Here is a 22,790-nt window from a genome sequence, read left to right on the forward strand (position 1 = left end):
GAACATGACAGGAGGGATAAATATTGCCATGCATGTATACACCCCCACCTGCTGCCTTTGCGGCTCAAAGGCCTATTCATTCTACATGCAGTGCAGTGCTTTATTTTCTGCAAAAAGCATGGAAAGTATGTTACACGGGTTACAATGGCATAGTTCACACCAGCGCAGTGTGTTCCAGTGGTTTTAGTTTCCTAAAAAAAAAAAGTACAACGTGCTGCTTTTTTCCTGCACAGAGGCATACTGGAATCCAGTAAAGTACATCAAAAAACACGCATGCTGGAGGATGTTTTTGTGGTGTGAATGGGCACTCAGGGAGAACAGTTTGTGGCGTGGCAATAACACAGGGTTGCCACTTTTTCTTTAAGCCAAACCCGAACACTTTAGCAGCGCACAGCAAAATTATTATTTTTTGTATACACTGTAGGATTGTAACAGACCTGGGACACCTTTGGGCGCTCCAAAGAGAATAGTAATGCAGAACGCATAGTACCCTCTCACCCTTCTGTCAGGTCCTGTTTCGAACCACATTCCTGTCTGAATAATGTGTCCGGGTTTCAGGCGGACTGAAACCTGAACGCATGAATCAAAACCCGAATTGTCCGGGTGAATCCCAGACAGGTGGCAACCCTAAACACAGTCCAACCTGTTGTTTTTAGTTCACCCCCTCTTAACTACAAGTGTAACCGAGGCCTTAGTTTGGCTGTTTGCTGAACCTGCAAACAAGCAAAAATCAAAAAAACTGACTGCCGTGTAGCTGCGCTGTGACTTGTAGTTCCACCATTTCATAAAGGTTTCTGTGTGCTTGGGGCTACACCTGTTCTCGTAACGCTCAGTCATTTCACACACACAATGCACACAGCAATGCGTTAATAATTTACAAGGTGTACAGCTGGTGGCACATCGTCAGAGGCCAAGCTTAAGGCTTCTGCCTGCAGAAGACAAAAAATGATCACTCCATGTTGTCTAAGTTGCAGAGCTAACTGGCAGGATAATATTGTGGACAGAAGTTGACAAGACTCAACAGTCTTACCATTTTCCTGACAAGCAGAATTGAAGTGGAACTCCATTACTATGAAGGAATAAGGATGTCTGCCACTTTTTTGTTAACCAAGACTGAGCCTCTTTTTTTAGATGTGGTGTTTACACATTAAAAACAGTTTTTTTTTGCTAGAAAATTACTTAGAATCCCCAAACATTATAAAAAATGTTTTCTAACATCCTAGAGAATAAAATGGCGGTCGTTGCAAAACTTTCTGTCACGCAGTATTTGCGCAGCGGTCTTACAAGCGCACCTTTTTTTTAAAAAATACACTTTTTTGAATTAAAATATAAGACAACAGTAAAGTTAGCCCAATTTTTTTTTATATTGTGAAAGATAATGTTACGCCGAGTAAATTGATGCCCAATACCCATGTCACGCTTCAAAATTGCGCCCGCTCGTGGAATGGCGACAAACTTTTACCCTTAAAAATCTCCATAGGCGACATTTAATAAATTCTACCGGTTTCATGTTTTGCGCTACAGAGGTCTAGGGCTAGAATTATTGCTCTCACTCTACCGATCGCAGCAATACCTCACATGTGTGGTTTGAACATCATTTTCATATGCGGGTGCTACTCCCGTATGCATTCGCTTCTGCACGTGAGCTTGGCTTGATGGGGCGCATTTAAAAAAAAAGTTCTTATTTATTTTACTTTTTATTTTTACACTCTTTTTTTTTAATGTCACTTTTATTCCTATTGCAAGGAATGTAAACATCCCTTGTAATAGAAAAAAGGCATGTCAGGACCTCTTAAATATGAGATCTGGGGTCAAAAAGACCTCAGATCTCATATTTACACTAAAATGCAATAAAAAAAATAATAAATAAAAATGTGTCATTTGTGTCATTTAATAAAATGAAAAAAAATAACATGCCCCTTTAAGAGCTATGGGCTGAAGAGACATTATGACGTCTCTTGCGCCCTGCATTTGGGGCTATCTTGCCGTCACTTGTCTCCATGTCAGCCCAGGGGACAGACGTGATTGCCTCCACCGCTGCCGACGGCCTCTCCCGCCATAGATAAATGTGATCTTGCGGCGAATCCACCGCAGAGACAACTTTTATTTTGTACCAGACCATCAGCTGAACACAGGGATACCGGGGTTATGGCAGGTAGCTGCTGCCATAGCAACGATATCCATCTCCAAAGTAGGGACGTACAGCGGCGTGCAGCGGTCTGGAAGTGGTTAAAGTAGAACTATGGGCAAAACTTTATTTTTTTACCATTTTGAATAGAGTAAGGGAAGGTTTTAACCTCCTGTCAGGTTTATTTTTGCCATCTTTGTCCCATTGTGGGGGATTTCCCTTCACTTCCTATCCTATAGCTAAACAGAAAGTGACAGGAAATCCCTGCAAGTTAAGGGAATCTCTTTGGGCCCCTCAGGTCACCAGAACAAGTGTCCCCATTAGAAGATGTGCCTTCTATTACTTTTCTGGGGAAAACCCAAAATGTGGGATTTTCTTTTACTTTCACTTTCAGTGATAATGGTAAACGAGACAAATAGAGAGGGTGGTATGCAACATCTTTGCAGCATTGTAGCTCTGTTCCAATTGAATAGGCTTCCTAATGTGCTGCACTTAAAACATACAGTAACAAACGTTCAATACACATGCATTAATGCAAGGTACTGATGTGAACATTTTCCCCTATTTTGGAAAGATTTATTCACACTCCGTTGTGTTTTCAGGACAGAAAATAAAGGCAAATCTCCACACTGGGGACGTAGACAGCATAAATAACCTAACAGGGGGTTTGTTTGACCCCTCATTCTATTTAGGAACAAACCTTTAGCTTAGAGCTGAACTTTAGGAGCAGTTATAAGTGAAAAAAAAAAATGTTCTAAAACCGAAGATGTCTCATAACTGAGTTTTGCGCTCAGGATGAGCCCAACTTATTGAAAAATTTGATGGTAGTCGTTGGGATTCATCCCATAACCAAAGGGAGTCAGACTTCAGTTGCAACTTGCAAACCAAAACTAGTTTCAGAGAGGCACAAAGGAGAGGGTTGCCTGAGTAGCGGAAGTCCTCTCCTAGATTGTAAGCTCTAACGAGCAGGGCCCTCTGATTCCCTCTGTCTTGAATTGTATTGTATTGTATTGTATTGTAATGTCTTCCCTGATGTTGTAAAATGCTGCTTAAACTGTCGGTGCTATATAAATCCTGTATAATAATAATAATAATAGCAGGCATCTTGTGGTGTCTCCACTTAGACAAGACTCATACGTTTAAAGTTTATACAGATGGTATGTTCTCTTTTTAATTCCTTTTATCACAGCGGGCACAGCCATGTAGTGCTATTTAGTAAACACGAGCCCTGTGGATCGACATGCCAGGTATGGTTTCACAGGGTGGATTTAGCACTTAGCTCCTGGCAGGATGTTTACAGACCAATGTACTTGTTGAGTCTTGTACACAAAGTATAACACTAAATACATTACTTTAAAAGGAATCTGCTTGCACTTGGCTGGGAGCTGGAGTACAATGGGCTGTACATGGAGGACTAGGATTGTCTAGACAAAAACACAGCCTAGGATCATCCTGAATAATACATGCAGGCAGATGTTCCAATCACTCCTCATAGGGCACTACAACGTGGTGCTGACAGATCTGAATAAAATATCAGACAAAACAAAATATTTAAAGAAGTGAGCCACCCAAACATAGTATTTTAGTTATAATTGGAGCTTTGTGGGCTGAGGCAGCTGCAGGCTTCTTATGTCTTGGATACTCCAACAGTGAGATCGCCCTGCAATAATTCCTGGCTCTGCTTCTGTCTATCTAGGAGTTTTGGGTGTTTCCTACAACCTCTGTGTGTTCCAGCTACTCCTTTTACATTCTCTATAGCATAACATAAATTTAAAATCCAGCAGGGATGGTGGGAGCCCCTCAAAATGCATACAGCAAGTGTGCAGACCAGGGAACTCATAGTGAGCACAGTAGGTGCGCAGACCTGGGAAGCCCTCATAATGGGCACAGCAGATGTGCAGAGTCTGGAACTTAAAGTAGGAATGGTGGAAACCCCTTAATAATGAGCACAGCAGAGCCAGGAACTTAGCACGAGGATGGTGGGAACCCCTCATAATGGGCTCAGGAGGTGTGCAGAGCCTGAAACTTAGCACGAGGATGGTGGGAACCCCTCATAATGGGCTCAGGAGGTGTGCAGAGCCTAAAACTTAGCACGAGAATGGTAGGAACCCCTCATAATGGGCTCAGGACGTGTGCAGAGCCTGAAACTTAGCACGAGGATGGTGGGAACCCCTCATAATGGGCTCAGGAGGTGTGCAGAGCCTAAAACTTAGCACGAGAATGGTAGGAACCCTCATAATGGGCTGAGGAAGTGTGCAGAGCCTGAAACTTAGCACGAGGATGGTGAGAACCAATCATAATGGGCTCAGGAGGTGTGCAGAGACTGAAACTTAGCACAAGGATGGTGGGAACCCCTCATAATGGGCTCAGTATGTGTGCAGAGCCTGAAACTTAGCACAAGGATAGTGGGAACCAGTATTAATTTTGACATCACATTTCAATTCTGTTTTAGTCAGTCTTTTGACTAAAATGTCATTTTAGTTTTAGTCGTATTATAGTCTTTTGACTAAAATGTCATATTCGTTTTAGGCTGGGTTCACACCTATGCAAATCGGATGCGGACTTCATATGACAGGAGATTGTGACCGACTCTCTACTGAGCCAGTTCAAAAATCTCCATTGAGGCTGTATCTTTGGCTCTGTTTCAGGGACGAATTCAGGCAAAAATTCAGCCCTGATTCCTCTCTGAAACGGAGAACAGGGACGCACCGGACCCCTACTGCGAGCCGCATCCATCACATCAGAGGTGTGAACCCAGCCTTAGTCATATTTTAGTCATCTGAATTGTTTTAGTGTTAGTCGTATTTTAGTTGACTAAAATCCCCAGTACATTTTAGTTGACTAAAATCTAATGGGTTTAGTTAAATTTGAATGCATTTAAGCTTTTTATTTAGAATTGCCAAACTCACTATATATTCCTGGAGTAACGATCCAATGTTAGTACAGCGATCTCCCCTGCTGTGATATTGTGTTTTGACATCCCGCCAGAACACTCTGGTGGCCAATGGCTGAGAGCTCTGATCGGGATCTTTTAAGGCCATGCCCCTTCGACAAAAGCCAGCCGATTTCTGTGGGACTGGCTGCAGTACACACAGTCCAAATGTCAGCCGGTTTCTATTGAACTGGTCGATGCTGCCCAACATTCAGCCTGTGTGTACCGGGTATAACAAAGAGTTAAATATTTCAAGGAATGTGTTGTACATTGTATGTTAATACGCTTAAAATAACTGTCCCCAAAGTGTCCCTACAATGTATTGTTCAGCAATCTTTAAGCAATACTAGCTGCCGTTTGAGTTCCCATGTATAACCCTGCTCCAAAGAAACAAGAAGGGTAAGAAATTTATTTTTTATTTTTGTTATCCTGTGTGAATGGGCGCATATAACTAATATTTATTAAAGGTTTTTCAAATTTGGCTGCAAAGTTGTAAAACACTTTAGATCTGATATCAACTGATTTCTAAGCTTTTTGTAGATATAGTTGAGAAGGAAGTGTTGAGGTGGTGGTTTTGTAGCCTGATGAACCTTTAGCAAAATGCAAATCTGCTTTGTTAATCTGATATTCCAGGAAATCTGGTCTGTGAATGATGCATGTCTGAGTTCAAATTGGATATTGGAAGTTAGCTTCAAGCAGTTTGGTGATTTCTTTAGGAATGTAAGTGCTTAATAGCTCCCTGGTCATTGCCTTTTATCATGATGTCTTAGTTATCTCTGTCCAGAATGACAGAAATCCCTAGGACATAGCCCGGTATTCCAAACATCCAATAATGGATGGGGGCACTCATAAATTCTGGAATAATAATGGACGACAGGCCCCAACAGGTCCACATCCAGGGGTTGCCAGAGATGGTTTGTGTCCAGCTGGCAAACATTGAATTCTGCATGGTAACAATGAAATATTTTCGGGAAAATACTCAAAGGCCTTTAAACTGTGATATCTACCCACTGCTTGTGCTGTCTTTGGAGCGTGTACTATTTATAATGTATTTTTACTATTGCTCAAGTTCAATAGTTAATGTAGTTGTAAACCCAATAAGTAAAAGCTCACATAAGTTTTAATATATTAATGCAACTTCAGAAGTTGTTTTCAATCTTTTTGTAAATTTCCAATTTTCATTAAATGAATCCCTGCAGATTCAGCAATGAAGGTCCTTGTTTACTCGCTTCCTATTATAGGGTGACAACTGTCTCACATTTGTTATTACTCTATCATATGTGACCCTGATGGAGCTTATAAGCGGCCATGCCAGCACGCTTTGCACAGGTATGGTCCAATGTTGTCACTATCGGGAAGCCAGTCCAAAGTAATGATATGCAGCCATTGCTGAAGTGCATGAAGACAGGAATTGGCTAAAAGGGAATGCAGGAGATCAGCAGTACTGAGGTGCGAGAACAGATTAAAAAATAATGAAAACAGGATTCTATGGTGGAAAATGGCAACTGTTTATGTTACAAAGTGCACAACGCAAACTAACTGTCATCCAATTAGCGTTTTGAGTAAATGCAGTCTGTGTTAATGGTTTCCTGGGAGTCTGACGGGTTCTCTCTATTGTCTTCACAGAAACATGAGCTCAGCAGGCCCGGAGGGACGACAAGCCATGAGAGACTCTGATGGCCTCATCGACTCCCTTGTACATTACGTCAGAAAGAGTATCGCTGACTACAAACCAGACGACAGGGTAATTCCTACATTAACAATAGATTTCTTGATTCGTGTTTGGCATCAAGAGTAAACAGTGTAGCATTGTATAGTGCGTAGTGTGTAGTACTTTTTATATTTCAGTCCGTCTCCTTTTAGATGCTTTTCTCTTGCTATATATATATATATATATATATATATATATATATATATATATATATGTATGTATATGTACAGTGGTGTGAAAAAGTGTTTGCCCCCTTCCTCATTTCCTGTTCCTTTGCATGTTTGTCACACTTAAGTGTTTCGGAACATCAAACCAATTTAAACAATAGTCAAGGACAACACAAGTAAACACAAAATGCAATTTGTAAATGAAGGTGTTTATTATTAAAGGTGAAAAAAAATCCAAACCATCATGGCCCTGTGTAAAAAAGTGATTGCCCCCTAAACCTAATAACTGGTTGGGCCACCCTTAGCAGCAACAACTGCAACCAAGCTTTTGCGATAACGTGCAATGAGGCTTTTACAGCGTCCTGGAGGAATTTTGGCCCACTCATCTTTGCAGAATTGTCCTAATTCAGTTACATTAGAGGGTTTTCGAGCATGAACGGCCTTTTTAAGGTCATACCACAACATCTCAATAGGATTCAGGTCAGGACTTTGGCTAGGCCACTCCAAAGTCTTCATTTTGTTTTTCTTCAGCCATTCGGTGGTGGACTTGCTGGTGTGTTTAGGATCATTGTCCTGCTGCAGAACCCAAGTTCGTTTCAGCTTGAGTACACGAACAGATGGTCGGACATTCTCCTTCAGGATCTCTTGGTAGACAGCAGAATTCATAGTTCCTTTTATCACGGCAAGTCTTCCAGGTCCTGAAGCAGCAAAACAGCCCCAGACCATCACACTACCACCACCATATTTTACTGTTGGTATAATGTTCTTTTTATGAAATGCAGTGTTCCTTCTACGCCAGATATACTTGGACACACACCTTCCAAAGAGTTCCACTTTTGTCTCATCGGTCCTCAGAATGTTGTCCCAAAAGTCTTGGGGATCATCAAGATGTGTTGTGGAGAAATTGAAACGAGCTTTGATGTTCTTTTTGCTCAGCAGTGGTTTTCTCCTTGGAACTCTGCCATGCAGGCCATTTTTGCCCAGTCTTTTCCTGATGGTGGAGGCATGAACGCTGACCTTAACTGAGGCAAGTGAGGCCTGCAGTTCCTTGGACGTTGTTGTGGGGTCTTTTGTGACCTCTTGGATGAGTCGTCGCTGCGCTCTTGGGGTAATTTTGGGAGGCCGGCCACTCCTGGGAAGGTTCACCACTGTTCCATGTCTTCGCCATTTGTGGATAATGGCTCTCACTGTGGTTCGCTGGATTCCCAAAGCTTTGGAAATGGCTTTATAACCCTTTCCAGACTGATAGATCTCAATTACTTTCTTTCTCAATTGTTCCTGAATTTCTTTGGGTCTCGGCATGATGTGTAGCTTTTAAGGATCTTCTGGTGGACCTTACTGTGTCAAGCAGCTCCTATTTAAGTGATGCCTTGATTGTGAACAGGTGTGGCAATAATCAGGCCTGGGTGTGGCTAGAGAAATTGAACTCAGGTGTGGACAACCACAGTTATAGTATGTTTTAACAAGGGGGGCAATCACTTTTTCACACAGGGCCATGATGGTTTGGATTTTTTTTCACCTTTAATAATAAACACTTTCATTTACAAATTGCATTTTGTGTTTACTTGTGTTGTCCTTGACTATTGTTTAAATTGGTTTGATGTTCCGAAACACTTAAGTGTGACAAACATGCAAAGGAACAGGAAATGAGGAAGGGGGCAAACACTTTTTCACACCACTGTATATGTGTGTGTGTGTGTGTGTGTGTATATATATATATATATATATATATATATATATATATATATGTGTGTGTATATGTATATATATATATATATACAGTATGTGTATATATATATATATATATATATATATATATATATATATATATATATATATATACTGTATATTAATTTATATATGGAGGTTTCCTATTTATTTTACTTCAAAAACAGAGCCGTGTAACTCACGTACAACATCTCTGTTTTCAAGGATTATCTGCCCTCCTCTTTCTTATCTAATTGTAATTTTCCCTCCATATTCTTGTTTTTTTCCCTCATTTGTTTTTTTACTTATTGTGGTTTATCTCAAACTAATGTGCACAGAGGTTTAAGATATTGCATATCATATACACTTTATTATAATTGTTGTTGTTGTTGTTCAGTCATTTAGTCTTGTCCAACTCTTCATGACCTCATGTACCATAGCGTGCCAGGCTTTTCTGTCCTCCACTGCCTTCTGGAGCTTGCTTAACTTCAGTTCATTGTTTCAATGATGCTATCTATGCATCTTGTTTTCTGATCTTCGCATTAGGTGGCCAGAGTATTTGAGTTTCAGCCTCAAGATCCGTTCTTCCAGCAGGGGTGGACTGACAACTCATGGGACCCCAGGGCAATAGGAGATTATGGGGCCCCCAGGCAATCAGAGATTATGGGGCCACACAGTATACACAAACACACACACACACACACACAGTATACAATCACACAGGTTACACATACATGTACACACAGTATACACAGATATGTTTCTATTGGCTGAGAAGGTACTGGAGAGGTGGGGCAGCTATAATCTTGGGATTTTTAGACCAAAAGGATGTCGGTAAGGGACATTTCAGAGGCAGATGTAAAAAAAAAAACACAGATTTTTACATACTGTTCCTGGTTTTACTGAGGCTGGCAACCCTGGTGGGGCCCCCTAGTGGCCCGGGGCCCTCGGGCCGTGCCCCAGTGGCTGAATGGTCAGCCCGCCCCTGCCTTCTAGTGAATATTCAGGGTTGATTTCCATCAGGTTTGATCTTCTTACCGTCCAAGGGAATTTATTATAATTCCATGTACTTTAAAAAGGAATATGAATAAAGCGATATTTTAACTAAATGTGATAGTATAATGGAACAATGAAGAAATTGATGACATTTTGAAAAGGAGATGTGTCCACTCTAAGGGCAGATATGCCATTTGTGCTGCACAATGGCCCTCTGGGACTTTGGTGTCCAGTTGTACTAGTTGTGGGTCAGATGGGTGCAGGGACACCCCCAGCTGTCACAATGATTTGGACAATGCTCACCTCTTGTTATCTATCATTCAGTATACTGTAAAAAAGTCTTTTCACTTTGGCAGCAGCTGAACCAAAAAATTGGTTCCGCACGAGGGATTCTTGGTGATGCTGTCCAATACTGGTCCACACTAAAGCCATAATTGTGAATGACAACTGTAGTCTTTTTCTCTGTGACTTTTAACCTGGACTGTTACTAATTTAAACAAATTCGCAAATCTGTTGAATTTCCCTTATTTCAGAGAGTACTATAAGGAGGGTTATCTCTGGGGTTTTGAGTAAGTTATTCATTTAATTGTTTATTTAAGGCTAATAATTTGTCCCATTGTATTACTACATTCTAGGCCACAGAAAACTGTGTGTGTATCTTGCACAACTTGTCGTACCAGTTGGAATCTGAGCTGCCAGCCCGATACAGCAAGTATTTCTACGTACAGAACAGGAATGAGGCTGCCAGCGACACAAACATTGGCTGTTTTGGTGGTCGTAGTAGGAAAGTTAAAGAGGTGAGTGCTGAGATCTCGAATACAGCGTGCTTTATACATAAAAAATAAAACTGAAAAAAATGGAAGACTGGAGACATTATCTATGTTATCCAGTCAGATTGTTCTGTTCATTGTTTATTATGTTGTTTTTTTAGTTGGGGATCCTAAACACCTTCTTATTAAAGTAATTGTAAAGCCTATTTTTTATATTAAAATAAAAAGAGGGTATACTTACCTGTTCTGTACAATACACCTCTTCTGGAGTCTCCTTTTCAGCACTGTCTGCTCCTCTTCTTGTGCTGAGAGGGCTCCAGAGCAGGTGTGCTCTTAAGCAGGGCTGTGTGCTTCCATAGACACACACAATGCGGCCAATGGCTCCCTCTGCTCTCAATGCCTCCTGTAAAAGCAAGAAGTGAGAAGAGCTGCAGATGGGCACAGTGCTGGATTGAGAGATGACTTGGGTAAGGGTTGGGGGAGCACATCAAATGGTGCAGGGCATTGGCGGCCCATCCATAATCTGTGGTGGCCCCTAGGCATTAGTTGACCCCCCCCCCCCTACTTGTACACAGGATGCATTAAGGTAGAAAATGTTTTGTTCATTAGCATTACAAAACTGCATGATTGTAATACAGCATATGGAATACCCAGATATCATTTGTAATTCTCCTGTTATACAGCAGTGGGGAGACACCCCAGTACCGGAGGAAATCAGCAACCCACGAGGGGTTGAGTGGCTGTGGAACTCTATTGTTGTACGAATGTACCTGTCACTCATTGCCAAGAGCACCCGAAATTACACGCAGGAAGCATCCCTGGGATCGCTCCAGAATCTTACCGCTGGTAATGGATCGGTAAGGACTGCTCTCCTTAAGGGGAATTTATATAACAGTTTATGTTAGATACTACATTTTGTATAGATATACATATTACCTATTATCTTATGCATGAGTTCTCTATGGGCTTTCTGAGTTTCACATTCCTGAATTAAAGAAGATCCCCTGTTAGCTATCATGTGATTCTGCAGCAGGTAGAGAGATAGAATGGCAGCATATGCTAATGAGATTTACATCTTTAAAGAAACCCTGTTAGAAACTTGAAAAATTGCAATTGCAAGCACAGAAAAAACATTAACTGCTTACTTGCAGTGTTTTTCCTTTCCATAGATTATTTTTATTCCAATGTGCCTTTAAACTTGCTAAGAAATAGGACTACTCCATGAAGAGTCAATTTCCAAGAACAGTCCCCTCCTTCTTTGCACATCATAACCCTCTCCTCTTTTGGGAGTGTCTTATTGCTTGGATCATTGTAATGTTGGAATGTCCAAGTGCGGCTCATGTGCAGCTTCCTGGCTGATGAATGCAAATGTTCCTCCAGTATTTTTTGATAACATACTGCATTCATCTTGCCATCAATTTTGACCAAATTTCCTGTGGTGCCTTTGTAGCTCAGAAATCCCCAAAACATCAGAGATCCACCTCCGTGTTTCACAGTAGGAACGGTGTACCTATCATCATAGGCCTTGTTGACTCCTCTCCCAATGTTGCCTTTATGGTTGTGGCCAAAAAGCTCAATTTTGGTCTCATCACTCCAAATGACTTTGTGCCAGAAGGTTTAAGGCTCATCTCTGTGCTGTTTGGCGTATTGTAAGCAGGATACTTTGTGGCTTTTGCATAGTAATGGTTTTCTTCTGGCGACTGGACCATGCATCCCATCTTTCTTCAAGTGCCTCCTTATTGTGCATCTTGAAACAGCCATAACACAAGTTTTCAGAGAGTACTGTATTTCACCTGAAGTTATTTGTGGGTTTTTATTTGCATCCCAAACAATTTTCCTGGCAGTTATAGCTGAAATTTTAGTTGGTCTACCTGACCATGGTTTGGTTTCAACAGGATCCCTAATTTTCCACTTCTTGATTAGAGTTTGAACACTGCTGATTGGCATTCTCATTTCCTTGGATATCTTTTTATATCATTTTCCTGTTTTTACACAGTTCAACTACCTTTTCCCACAGATCCTTTGACAAATCTTTTGCTTTCCCCGTGACTCAGAATCCAGAAATGTCAGTGCAGCACTGGATGAAAGATGTAAGGGTCTGTCAGGAGTCCAGAAACTCATTGACCTTTTATACACACACACTAATTACAAACAAACAGATCACAGGTGAGGATGGTTACCTTTAATAGCCATTCAAACTCCTTTGTGTCAACTTGTGTGCATGTTATCAGGCCAAAATCACCAGGGTATGTAAACTTTTGATCAGGGTAATTTGGGTAGTTTGTGTTGTGATTATGATTTAAAAAGAGTAAACACAGTTGATTTCATAATAAATGGCTTCAGCCAAACACTAACCATGAGTGAATTAAATGTTCTTGTGTTATCATTCATATTCTCTGAAAAAAGGGCCAAGAAATCATAAATTCTGCCAGGTTATGTAAACTTATGAGCACAACTATAGCTGCCAGAGGAGGAGTGAAGGGAAATACTATAGAGCAGGGGTCGGCAACCTTCAAGAGATGGAGATCTACTTGAACAACATCGATGAAGTCAAAGATCACCGGGCACAATGTATGTTCCCCTCCACCCAAAAAAAAAAAAAAAAGACAGTAAGACCGGCCAACCTTTTTATTAATTTATTTAATTTTTGATAAAAAATATTTTTACTCAGAACAAAAATAAGTATTACAAGAGATTGCAGGGTTTAGGCGTGCGTTATGCAGAGAATGCAGGGTTTCATCAGTGCATTATGCTCAGAATGCAGGGATCAGGAGTTGGCTGCTTTCAGAATGCTCAGAATGCAGGGTTCAGGGGTGCGTTGCGGTCAGAATGCAGGGTTCAGGAGTGCGTTAAGATCAAAATGCAGAGTTCAGGAGTGTGTTGTGCTCAGACTATAGGGATCAGGAGTGCATTACGCTCAGAATGCAATGTTCAGGAGTGCATTACGCTCAGAATGCAGGGTTCAGGAGTGTGTTGCACTCAAAAAGCAGGGTTTAGGGGTGCGTTGCACTCAGAATGCAGGATTAAGGAGTGGGTTGCACTCATAATGCAGGGATGGGGGGGTGTGGGGTGATGTGAAGGGTGGTAGAGGACACTGCTATGGGGGTGACCCTGCCCATAACGGTGTCTTCTGCCCCCCCTTCCCTCCCCTCCCCATAGCACAGTGTCCTACCTGTTTCCACAGCGGAGACCGGGAGGCAGAGGGCGGGAGCTGGCAGAGAGACTTTTCATATTAGCAAGCTGGTGATTGGTTGCTTAGGACCACCCTGTGTCCTAGAAACCAATCACCAACGTTTTAACAAAAAAAGTTAATTTGGCCAGCTTCCCACCCTCCATCCTGAGCTGTGCTTCCTCCCCGGTCTTCGCTATTCACTGATCATAGCGGCAGAGGAGGATGGAGGGGGAAGGGAGAGAGACCAGGACATAGATGGCATGGCAGAGCCATGGAGGAGGCTGGAGGCTGGGAGGGGAGACAAGGACCAGCACATAAAAGGCGAGGGTCGGTGGCGCAGGAACCTGTTTGGTCTACCTGTCACCTGCCTGCAGTCGACAGGTGGACCTCGATCATCGGGTTGCCGATTCCCCGCTATAAAGTATTACTTGAGTGACAGTTCTGAGTTCCTGGGGTTGCTAATATCTCATCCAAGATGGCAGTAACCAGCAGTAGCCTTGGACTTTTTAGATGTCTACACCAGCAAATCTTTTACAGGTAAATAACATGCCTAAACTACATTAGAGAGGAATTGCGGCCGACCTCCCCATTTATTTTTTTGCCTGCTTACCTAATGGCAGTATCTTGACACTTCAGATAATCACTCATCCAGTGGATCCAGCGTTGACTCGCTGAGAACATCACATACCTGGCCACAGCTCCGTGCCATGCCGCCATGTTTTCTCTGACATCATCGAGAGGCCTGCTGGCTCTTCTGAGTTCAGCAGGTGGGCCTATTGATGATGCACCGATAGGCCCACCCCCTCCTCCTGTTCGTCAATGAAACCCTATGCCTCCTGGGATATGTGACGTACATATCCCAGGAGGCACAGCGGGCAGTGTGCGCGTCATTCACCTAATGCTGTGTACACACAACCAGACTTTTCGATGGACTAGGTCCAATGGTCTTCCCGACAGACTTTTGGCAGAGGTCCAATGGACTTTCTGAATGAACGGACTTGGCCACACACGAACGGACTAAGTCCATTTGAAAATCCGTAAGATGGCGTAAGATGGAACTAAACAAGGAAGTTCAATAGCCAGTAGCCAATAGCTGCCCTTGCATTTTATTTGGTCCATCAGACGAACGGAGTCTGTTGGATAGATTTGAAACATGTTCTATTTTTAGATACGTCTGATTTATTTTTTTTATAAAAAATGGTCGGACTAGCCCACACACGATCCTATTGTCCAACGGACTGATCCCGTCAGACCTAGTCTCCCGGAAAGTCCGGTCATGTGTACGCGGCATAAGGTGAATGATGTGCAAGGGTTGGCAGGGCAGACTTAAAATAAAAAAATTTAAAAAATACAAAAAGAATACAAAAGAAAAAAAATATGATCCCCCTATTCCAGGAAAAGGAGGAGAGGCGGGATTGTCGTTGGGAAGGTAGAAGGTCCGATTTAAATGCACATCATCAACTTATGGGAAGATTGTAGTTGAAATGAATGGTCTGGGAACAGGGTCTCTTTAGGTGCACATTTGCTGCAGGGCACGTGCTGCAATGACAAGTGAGCTATATTGAGGTCTTTGTAGCATTAAAAGGTGAATGTCGGCTAATGAACGCATTATACTAAACGTGAACAGCAAATGTGGTTTGTAAATGCTGCAAATTTTTCGACGTGGTATTTAGCCGTAAAAAAAAAGAAAAAAAAAAGAATCCAATGCTCAGTAAATTAAACATTTGTCACCTTTTAAATACGCCCATAAGCAACTCTGACTGTGGAAGTGTACACATAGTGGGAAAATAACGGTACTTTCACAGTGATTTATGTCTACTACTTCTCTGGGCTTCAGAATAAGATGTCCTTTCTGCCAGAAAACAAATCATCCGGGAGAGATGTGACCTTTACTCCTGTCATCGCCTCGTAAAATGAACATAACACTGACTTTCCTCAGTTACTGTCAGACAATGACGACTGACAAGTTCATTGTTGTAAAGTGAATATGCTGGTAGAAGTATCTAAACTATAAAAATTGCCAACAAACCATTGAACAGTAGTGATGAGAGAACTGAGCAAAGTTCAGATTTGCTAGATGTTGGCCGAAAGCACTATACAAAGTCTAAGGGAGACAAATCTTGTTTGTGGCCCTTTTGGGCACTGCCATGAGGAATATGTACCAATACAACAAAAATTAAAAGCTACCGTTCAATAGAGAGCAGGTCTTTGGATACGCCTTAAAGGGCACCATTAAAAATACACAATTTCTTTAAATAAAATGTTTGGGAGATGCCTAAACCTGCACATGATGTGGTTTACATGTAGGATGCAAAAGTGATATTTTAAGAACTGGCCTCCTGAACTGCCTGCCTGCCCACATGCAGAAAGAAGCAGCATGCAGAAATAAATCATATGAGGTGGCAGAAGGATGTGACCACATGTAAAATTCTCAGTAAACACCCTGCAAACTGCTGCTGACCCTTTAGATATTATTAGCAAACCTTTGCATGACAGGTATTCATGGTTTGCATATATTGTAATGCATGCTCATGCTATTCATCCGCATCAAAGTGATCCCTCTCAGGCCTGTCCCTAGTCTACTTTGCAATATAAAGTATGGATTGGCCAGAGGGGGATCATTTTGTGATATAACAGGGTGCAGAGGGTTAACTGGGAATATGTAAAAAATGAATGGAATGCTATATATAGATACCTCATCCAAAGAATTTAAGAAAAAAAGAAACATTTTTACGGACTTTGACGGTATCAGAAAGAGACGTAGCAACCAAAATTATACCAAAAATTATTTATTACAAAATTTGTTAAAAACATAGATAAAACTCATTAAAAGCAGAGCTCATGTATAAATATTAGCCCTGAGAATTTTTAAGTCATAGATGTTCCCAATGTGTCAATTAGGACTCGTGTAGACAATTGCATACAAAATGTCGCTAGCACACCAACAAGCTTTTTTCAGAGTGCAAAGCGCTTTATTCTTGTAACATCAAATTCTTTTGCAACATTTCGGGACTGAGCATGGAACCTTCCTTGGGTATGTGATCACTTGTTGTTGTCCTGGCAACATATTTTTTACATGCTGTACACCATGACAAGCCCAGAGTTGTTGCAGCAGCCTCTTAAAATGGAAATGTATGTGAGCACCACACACCAAAATGCTATTTAAATAATTTTTTAAGATTCAAAGCAAACTCACTCATCCATCCATGTCTCTATGCTTTTTTTTTTTTGCTGAGAAAATTACTTTGAAAAAAAACCCTAGCATTTCTGGCCGCGGGCATCTTGAGTAAGGACCCATTATCACCAGAATGTGGTGCGGGAAAGCCAAGTTCAGTGGCAGCCACTCATACGGGGCACCGCCCCTCTAATCTCCATGCACCCGACCCCTAATCACCATGCATTAATTTCTATGGGGTTTGTTTTTTTGTTTTTGTTGGTTTTTTTAGAAGCACATGATCAGAGCCTGAGGCTCTAATTAGCTTTAAAATGGGTGGGCTCAGCGCACAGAGCACATGTGTGATATTAGTGAATAAACATTCGCTATTGTCTTCCTGCTTCTTCTCCCGGCCAATCAGGAATCGGGTCTTAGGACCCGATTGGCGAGGAGGTGAAGTGACGGGATTGGCCGGTAGGAGAAGCAGGGGGGAAGCTGCCGAGGAGGAGAAGCCACCCGCTACCTGGCTGGGGTAAGTAGTGCGATCCAATCGGCTGATCTGGGGGGGGGGGCGGGGGCCGCTGGGAGGTTTGTTTGCCACCAAAAAGTTGAGCACCAGCCGCCACTGCCCACGTTCTGTGTGCACTTCAAAGGTAGTCATTGTTGATTGAGAGAGTGAAGTTCCGCTTTAACCACATGGCTGATTCCAGTACGTATAGTATGCGAATGGAAAATAACGAATTTTCCGAAGAAGAACACAGACCGAAGCTTTAAACCTTCCCGACTAGTAGATATAATTGGAGTCCCACTTTAAGCCATTGAAGCCATAACCAGATAGATGGGGATCACTGTCAACACGTTTTTTTATTTTATTTTTTTCATAAGAAAACAGATCCTATCCTTGTTGGGAAAATGTCTCTTCAATAAAAAACTGATGCTCTAACTTTATGCTGCTCCATTAGGGTCTCCCCCCAAATCCATGTGCCTGGCCCTTAATCTACATGCAGGGTGCCCGACACATGGATTTCAATGGGTTTTTTTTTCTTTTGTTTTTTTAAGCACATGGTTTTGACTGACCGAATGGGGGGTTTGAGAGAAGTCTATCAGTAGGTCGACTTCTGTACAGCCACAGTGCCTATTCAAGGATTGAAATTTGGTCTGTCCCTGTCGAACCAGCCACATTTCCATGTATTGTACTTTGTGCCTCTTCGTTATTGGCTCTTTAAAATAATGACTGACACCCAGATCATATATTATGCTTCGCTCTCTGCCCCAAAGAGAGAGGCAGAGTGGTTGATGGATTAAGGGCAAAAAGGGCAGACAAAGGGAAATGGGGGTGGGGGGGTGGTTGATGGATCACTCGACCACTTGTCTCTTTCAACTAAAATGTTATTGTTACCTTAAAGCTTTATGGGCCATCACTCAGCACACATGGAGCTTGACCCCAATACATTAGATATATTGTTTTTTGCATCATTGCAGTTACAGAGCACAATGTGGTACTCCCTGGTACGGGAGAGGTAAGGACTGTTGTCTTACAGCCGCATTCCTCTTGTAACAAAGGAATTTCGTTGTTGAACCATATCAGTGGAATGTTACTGAAGACCTTAGATAAAATTCTGACCTTCGCATTCACTGCTAATGCATCCATGGTTATAATGCCACAAACAAAAACATTTTTTATATCTGTTTCATTGTATTTTTATCTGTCACCCCGACTCACCCAGTGATCAGACTGCAACATTGGAACTTTGCAGCAAGGTGAGAGGCTGCAGTGTTTTTTTCCCCCCTAATTATATCTGTGTAAGCAAGATCCTAACATCAAAACATGTTCTTTATACAATCTAAAGTCAGCCAGACGCCAGGCAAATTATATAAGTTCTTGCCAGAAGAGACCATTTTGTACAGTTCTAAAAAAGGAACTGAATTTCAGCCAAATTGAACTTTCAGTTGCATTGCTCGTTTATATCTAGGGGAGCAATAATAGTAAATATGCTCCCCCGATTCTCCACTCTTCCCTGCAGCTAGACTGGTCCCCACAGCTTGTGTAGACCTGTAGGGTCCTGACTTCAAGATCAGAGCAGGGTTCATAGCCCTGCTCTGGACTTCAGGACACCGAGGGATAATCCACCACGGGATTGTGTGGGAGAGTTGTCTGCCAGGGGAGCAGAGGATCAAGTAGGTAAAACCTTTTTTCCTCTTTTTCAGCCCAGAAGTTGGGATTTAAATTGTTTCAAAACATTCCAGGTGCATCAACACAAAAGGTGTCACTTTGGAAATCAGCCACAGCATGAGTAGAAAAGCCTGTCCCCTGCCACCATGCAAGTGTTACTCTGACAAAGTATTAAGAAACTGCACTTAAAGAGGAAGTAAACCCTGCTGAAAAAAAAAAAATCGAAAAACACTCCCTGCAAGATAAAGGCATAATGAGCTAGTATTCATGGCATACTAACTCATTATGAATTACTTACCCGAGAATGAATCCCCACAGCCATCCTCGTCTCTCCCTCAGGCCACTGACATGTCGCCCGAGGCTTGCTTCCGGGTATCACGGCTCCAGCGCTGTGATTGGCCAGAGCCGCCATGACGTCATTCCCGCGGGAGCCTCTGTGAACGGCACAGTACCACTGATGCAATGGCACGTACTGCCATTGCTTCAGTTGGCTTAAGTGTGCCTGTTCCACATGACGTCGGCACATGTAAATACAGGGATAGCTCCTAAAACGTGCAGGTTTAGGAGATATCCAGTGCAGCTACAGGCAAGCCTAATTATAGGCTTGCCTGTAGTTTAAAGTGGTCGTAAAGGGTTTACAACCACTTTAACATGAAAACATATCTGATGCTAGATCCACTTTAAAGCGGATCCTTTAGAAATTAAAAGCTACATTCTGTAGTTGCTGACTTTTAACATTAGGACACTTACCATGCATTGCCAGTAAAGGGCACTCGGCAGTGTAGCCTTTCAGCTTCACGACTGGGTCCCTTCTGCGCATGCATGAAGCGCGCTGTGCTCTCACTGGCCTGGCTGAAGAGGAGGGAGGAGGAGGGGGACTGAGCTGCTGACTTAATTCGCTGTGGCCTGGTCTCCCGGAAGTGGGGACAGGGTACCTGTAAAAAAAAACGAAAGGGGCCAAATGTGGCAATGGAGGGGTGGAGGAAACAGATAAGCAGAAGTTCCACTTTTGGGTGGAACTCCGCTTTAAAATATCACATTACCACAAACTAATCCTGAACTTTCAATTTAAGACAGCCACATCATTTCCAAGTGTATTGAAACAAAAGGTTTGCAAAGTCTTAATGTTTATTTTCTTTATAAATCAGCCACAGCCAAAGTAGAAATGCCTATCCCTGGCTAGCATTCTGAAGAGAAGGGCCTGTGTAGAAGCAGTGGCCTCTCTGTAGAGGTACAACACACCCCTAATGGGTTGGGCTTTCTCTCATGAGGACGGCACAATCTTTGTTCGGGTATCATCCAAGGTCAAAATCTACTTCCTGAACTGAAATGCCAGCTAAGAGATAACACATTAATGTAAATCCTAGTGCTGTGAACACATGTCCGAAGCAGATGAGCCCCTGGTGCAACTTCTCACCTGCTATGAAGTTACAATGTTGCAGTCTAATCACTGGGAGAGGAGATTGTGGAAACGCTTCCTGCTGCCCGCAGCAGACTGATGATGTCATCTCAGCCTAGGCAAAGATACTGGACAGGGGCTTGAGCATGGCTTTTTAATGATAAGAGGTGAGGATTTTTGAAAAATCATACTATTGCTGTGTAGAATGAATAGGGATATCATAATATTCATGCAGATATTTAATGAAACTGGAAGGTTCACTTTAAACATAACTCAGTTAAAATCAGTGTCATTGTTATAACTTTTGTGGACTATGCGTAGATTTTTTCACCTATTTGAGACTCAAATGGGAAAACTCATCAGAAGTTCTCTCGGCTGTTACCATTGTTCCTATATTTTTAACTTATGGTAAAACTTTGATAGGAATAATTGGAACCCTCGCAATTACTAGGGGAATGTGTACAGATCCTTAACATCTCACCAGCACATTTTCCCAGACATAAATCTAATTGTGACTTATACCTTTCCTACAGCTATCAAAAGCTTAAAATCAACTTTAAATATCTGTTGAAATTCTCAGTCACGTGTGTTATGTTTTTGCACAGATGCCGTTCTCTGTTGCTCAGATGGTCGTTCAGAAAGAGAATGGACTTCAGCATGTCCGAAATATGCTGTTTGCAAGTGATCCAGGAGTGAAGAGGACAACTGTTTCTTTGCTGCGGAACTTGTCACGCAATTCTTCTCTCCACAATGATATTGGTCAGTGTTATAGCAGTCATACAATTTATTTCTAAAGGACCAGTGCTATGTAGAGGATAATGAATATAATAGGCCCCACCTAAGAGGAGCTTATTCTCCAGTGCCTATCACAGCCATGAATACAAGGGACAAAGTTTGGGTAGATGTCTGTTTACTGATGAGAGTATGGACTTGGATTCTAGGAGAAAAAATGCACAAAAACAAGTCAAACATTCCAAATTAAACACATTGGGTTTATATTGTAAAAAGGATAGAAATGCCCTGCCATAAATAAAAGTCCAGAATATTTTGTTCAATATTGCCAAGGAAAGGCCAACATGTTTTGGGAGCTATGAGAGTCCCCGCAGGGCTGCAGAGGACCTAAAGTCAAAAATCTGAACCAGACAGTAATAGAAGCTCAGAAAATTCAATGCTAAAAGTTCTGCCGAGAGCTTTGGGTCTCCCTTAATTTTATTATTGTCCAGTCCAGATTTCGGACCTCAGCCCTGAAGGAGTAGTAAAGACTGGTTTCCTATCAATCATTTTTCATGTCTGTATTTCAGCCACAGAACTGATGCCTGATCTAGTGCGGGCCTTGCCAGACTCTGTCCCAGAGTCCAACATTGCCAATGACACGGCCGCGTCCCTGTGTTATGTCCTCAACAGTCTGATCAGCAGCAACTCTCAGAACGCAAGGCTCCTCCTTCAAAATGGTGGTATCCGCAAACTCATCAATCTTAGCAGCAGTGACGGGTGAGGACACTTAAAATTATATTATCCTTTAAATATTCAGTGCATTTCATAATTTTGAATAACACTTGTACACTTGTACAGCAACTCACGTCTACTAATGAATGTTTATCTTCTCAGGACCATGGGGTCTAAAGCTGGAAAAGCCGCCTCACTTGTTCTTTACAATATGTGGTCACACCAAGAACTTCACAGTGCCTACAAGAAGGTAAGATGGCCCACTGAGGACATGATCTGACCTAAAAGATAAGTGGAGTTTTATTAACAAGCTATTGCTAAAATATAGAGTGTCAGATATGAAAGTCTAGTAGAGGAACTTTGTGTGTTGCTTACAGCAGCCAATCATTTTATATGGCTGCCTGCTACAGGCACAATAACAAAGTGGATACTTCTGGGCTCTGCAAAAACTTGGCAAGTGCTGAGTTATTCAAAATAATTTTATCTGATAAATTACGGTAGATTGTTTTAGGAGATAAGTCATTAACCTCCTACATTTTTACATCCACCTTATACAAAAAGATTATACTTCAAGAGGCACTGAAATTATAGACCATGTGGAATGTGGAGCATTAGGATACACATAACTCTTTAGCCTAAATCTGTCCCTCAAAGGCAGCATCCCAAGTGGTTCCAGCCATTGTTTGCAACTTTTGAAATTACATTACAGTATAGCTAAAGGCAAAACCCTTTTTCTTTGTTTTGGACAGTGGAGAAGAATTAAAATGCTTGTCAGGCTTTTATTGCTACCTCTGCCCCCATTAGGGAGATTCACCCTCTCTTTTTGTCCTGTTTACTGTTATCAAAAGTGAAAGTAAAGAAAATCCAAGTTTTGGGTTGTCCTCAGAAGAGTAATAAAGGGGAAATCTTCCAATGGGGACACTATTTCTGGTGACCTGGGGTGCCCCAAAGGATTTGCTTAATTTGCAGGGATTTCCTGGCCAAAAAAAAATCTGACAAGGGTTATAAACCCCCCCCCCCCCCCCCTTTATTCTA

At 42.0% G+C, this 22,790-nt stretch overlaps 1 protein-coding gene across 3 annotated transcripts in view; it reads left to right on the forward strand.

Annotated features, from left to right (window-relative positions):
* The window catches only part of PKP2 (plakophilin 2), a 146,909-nt gene that overhangs the window by 117,648 nt on the left and 6,471 nt on the right, over positions 1-22,790 (forward strand). For 2 of the 3 annotated variants that reach the window (XM_077469068.1, XM_077469067.1), the window contains exons 7-12: positions 6,687-6,804; positions 10,277-10,438; positions 11,095-11,268; positions 20,915-21,068; positions 21,611-21,800; positions 21,918-22,005. In XM_077469068.1, the coding sequence (XP_077325194.1) occupies positions 6,687-6,804; positions 10,277-10,438; positions 11,095-11,268; positions 20,915-21,068; positions 21,611-21,800; positions 21,918-22,005 (886 nt within the window). The remainder of the gene's footprint in view (positions 1-6,686; positions 6,805-10,276; positions 10,439-11,094; positions 11,269-20,914; positions 21,069-21,610; positions 21,801-21,917; positions 22,006-22,790) is intronic. The other variant, XM_077469069.1, reaches the window with a different exon arrangement.

This window comes from Lithobates pipiens, unplaced genomic scaffold (assembly GCF_037356315.1).
Source record: "Lithobates pipiens isolate NorthernLeopardFrog02 unplaced genomic scaffold, aLitPip1_a1.2 Scaffold_8, whole genome shotgun sequence".
Classification (NCBI taxonomy): domain Eukaryota; kingdom Metazoa; phylum Chordata; class Amphibia; order Anura; family Ranidae; genus Lithobates; species Lithobates pipiens.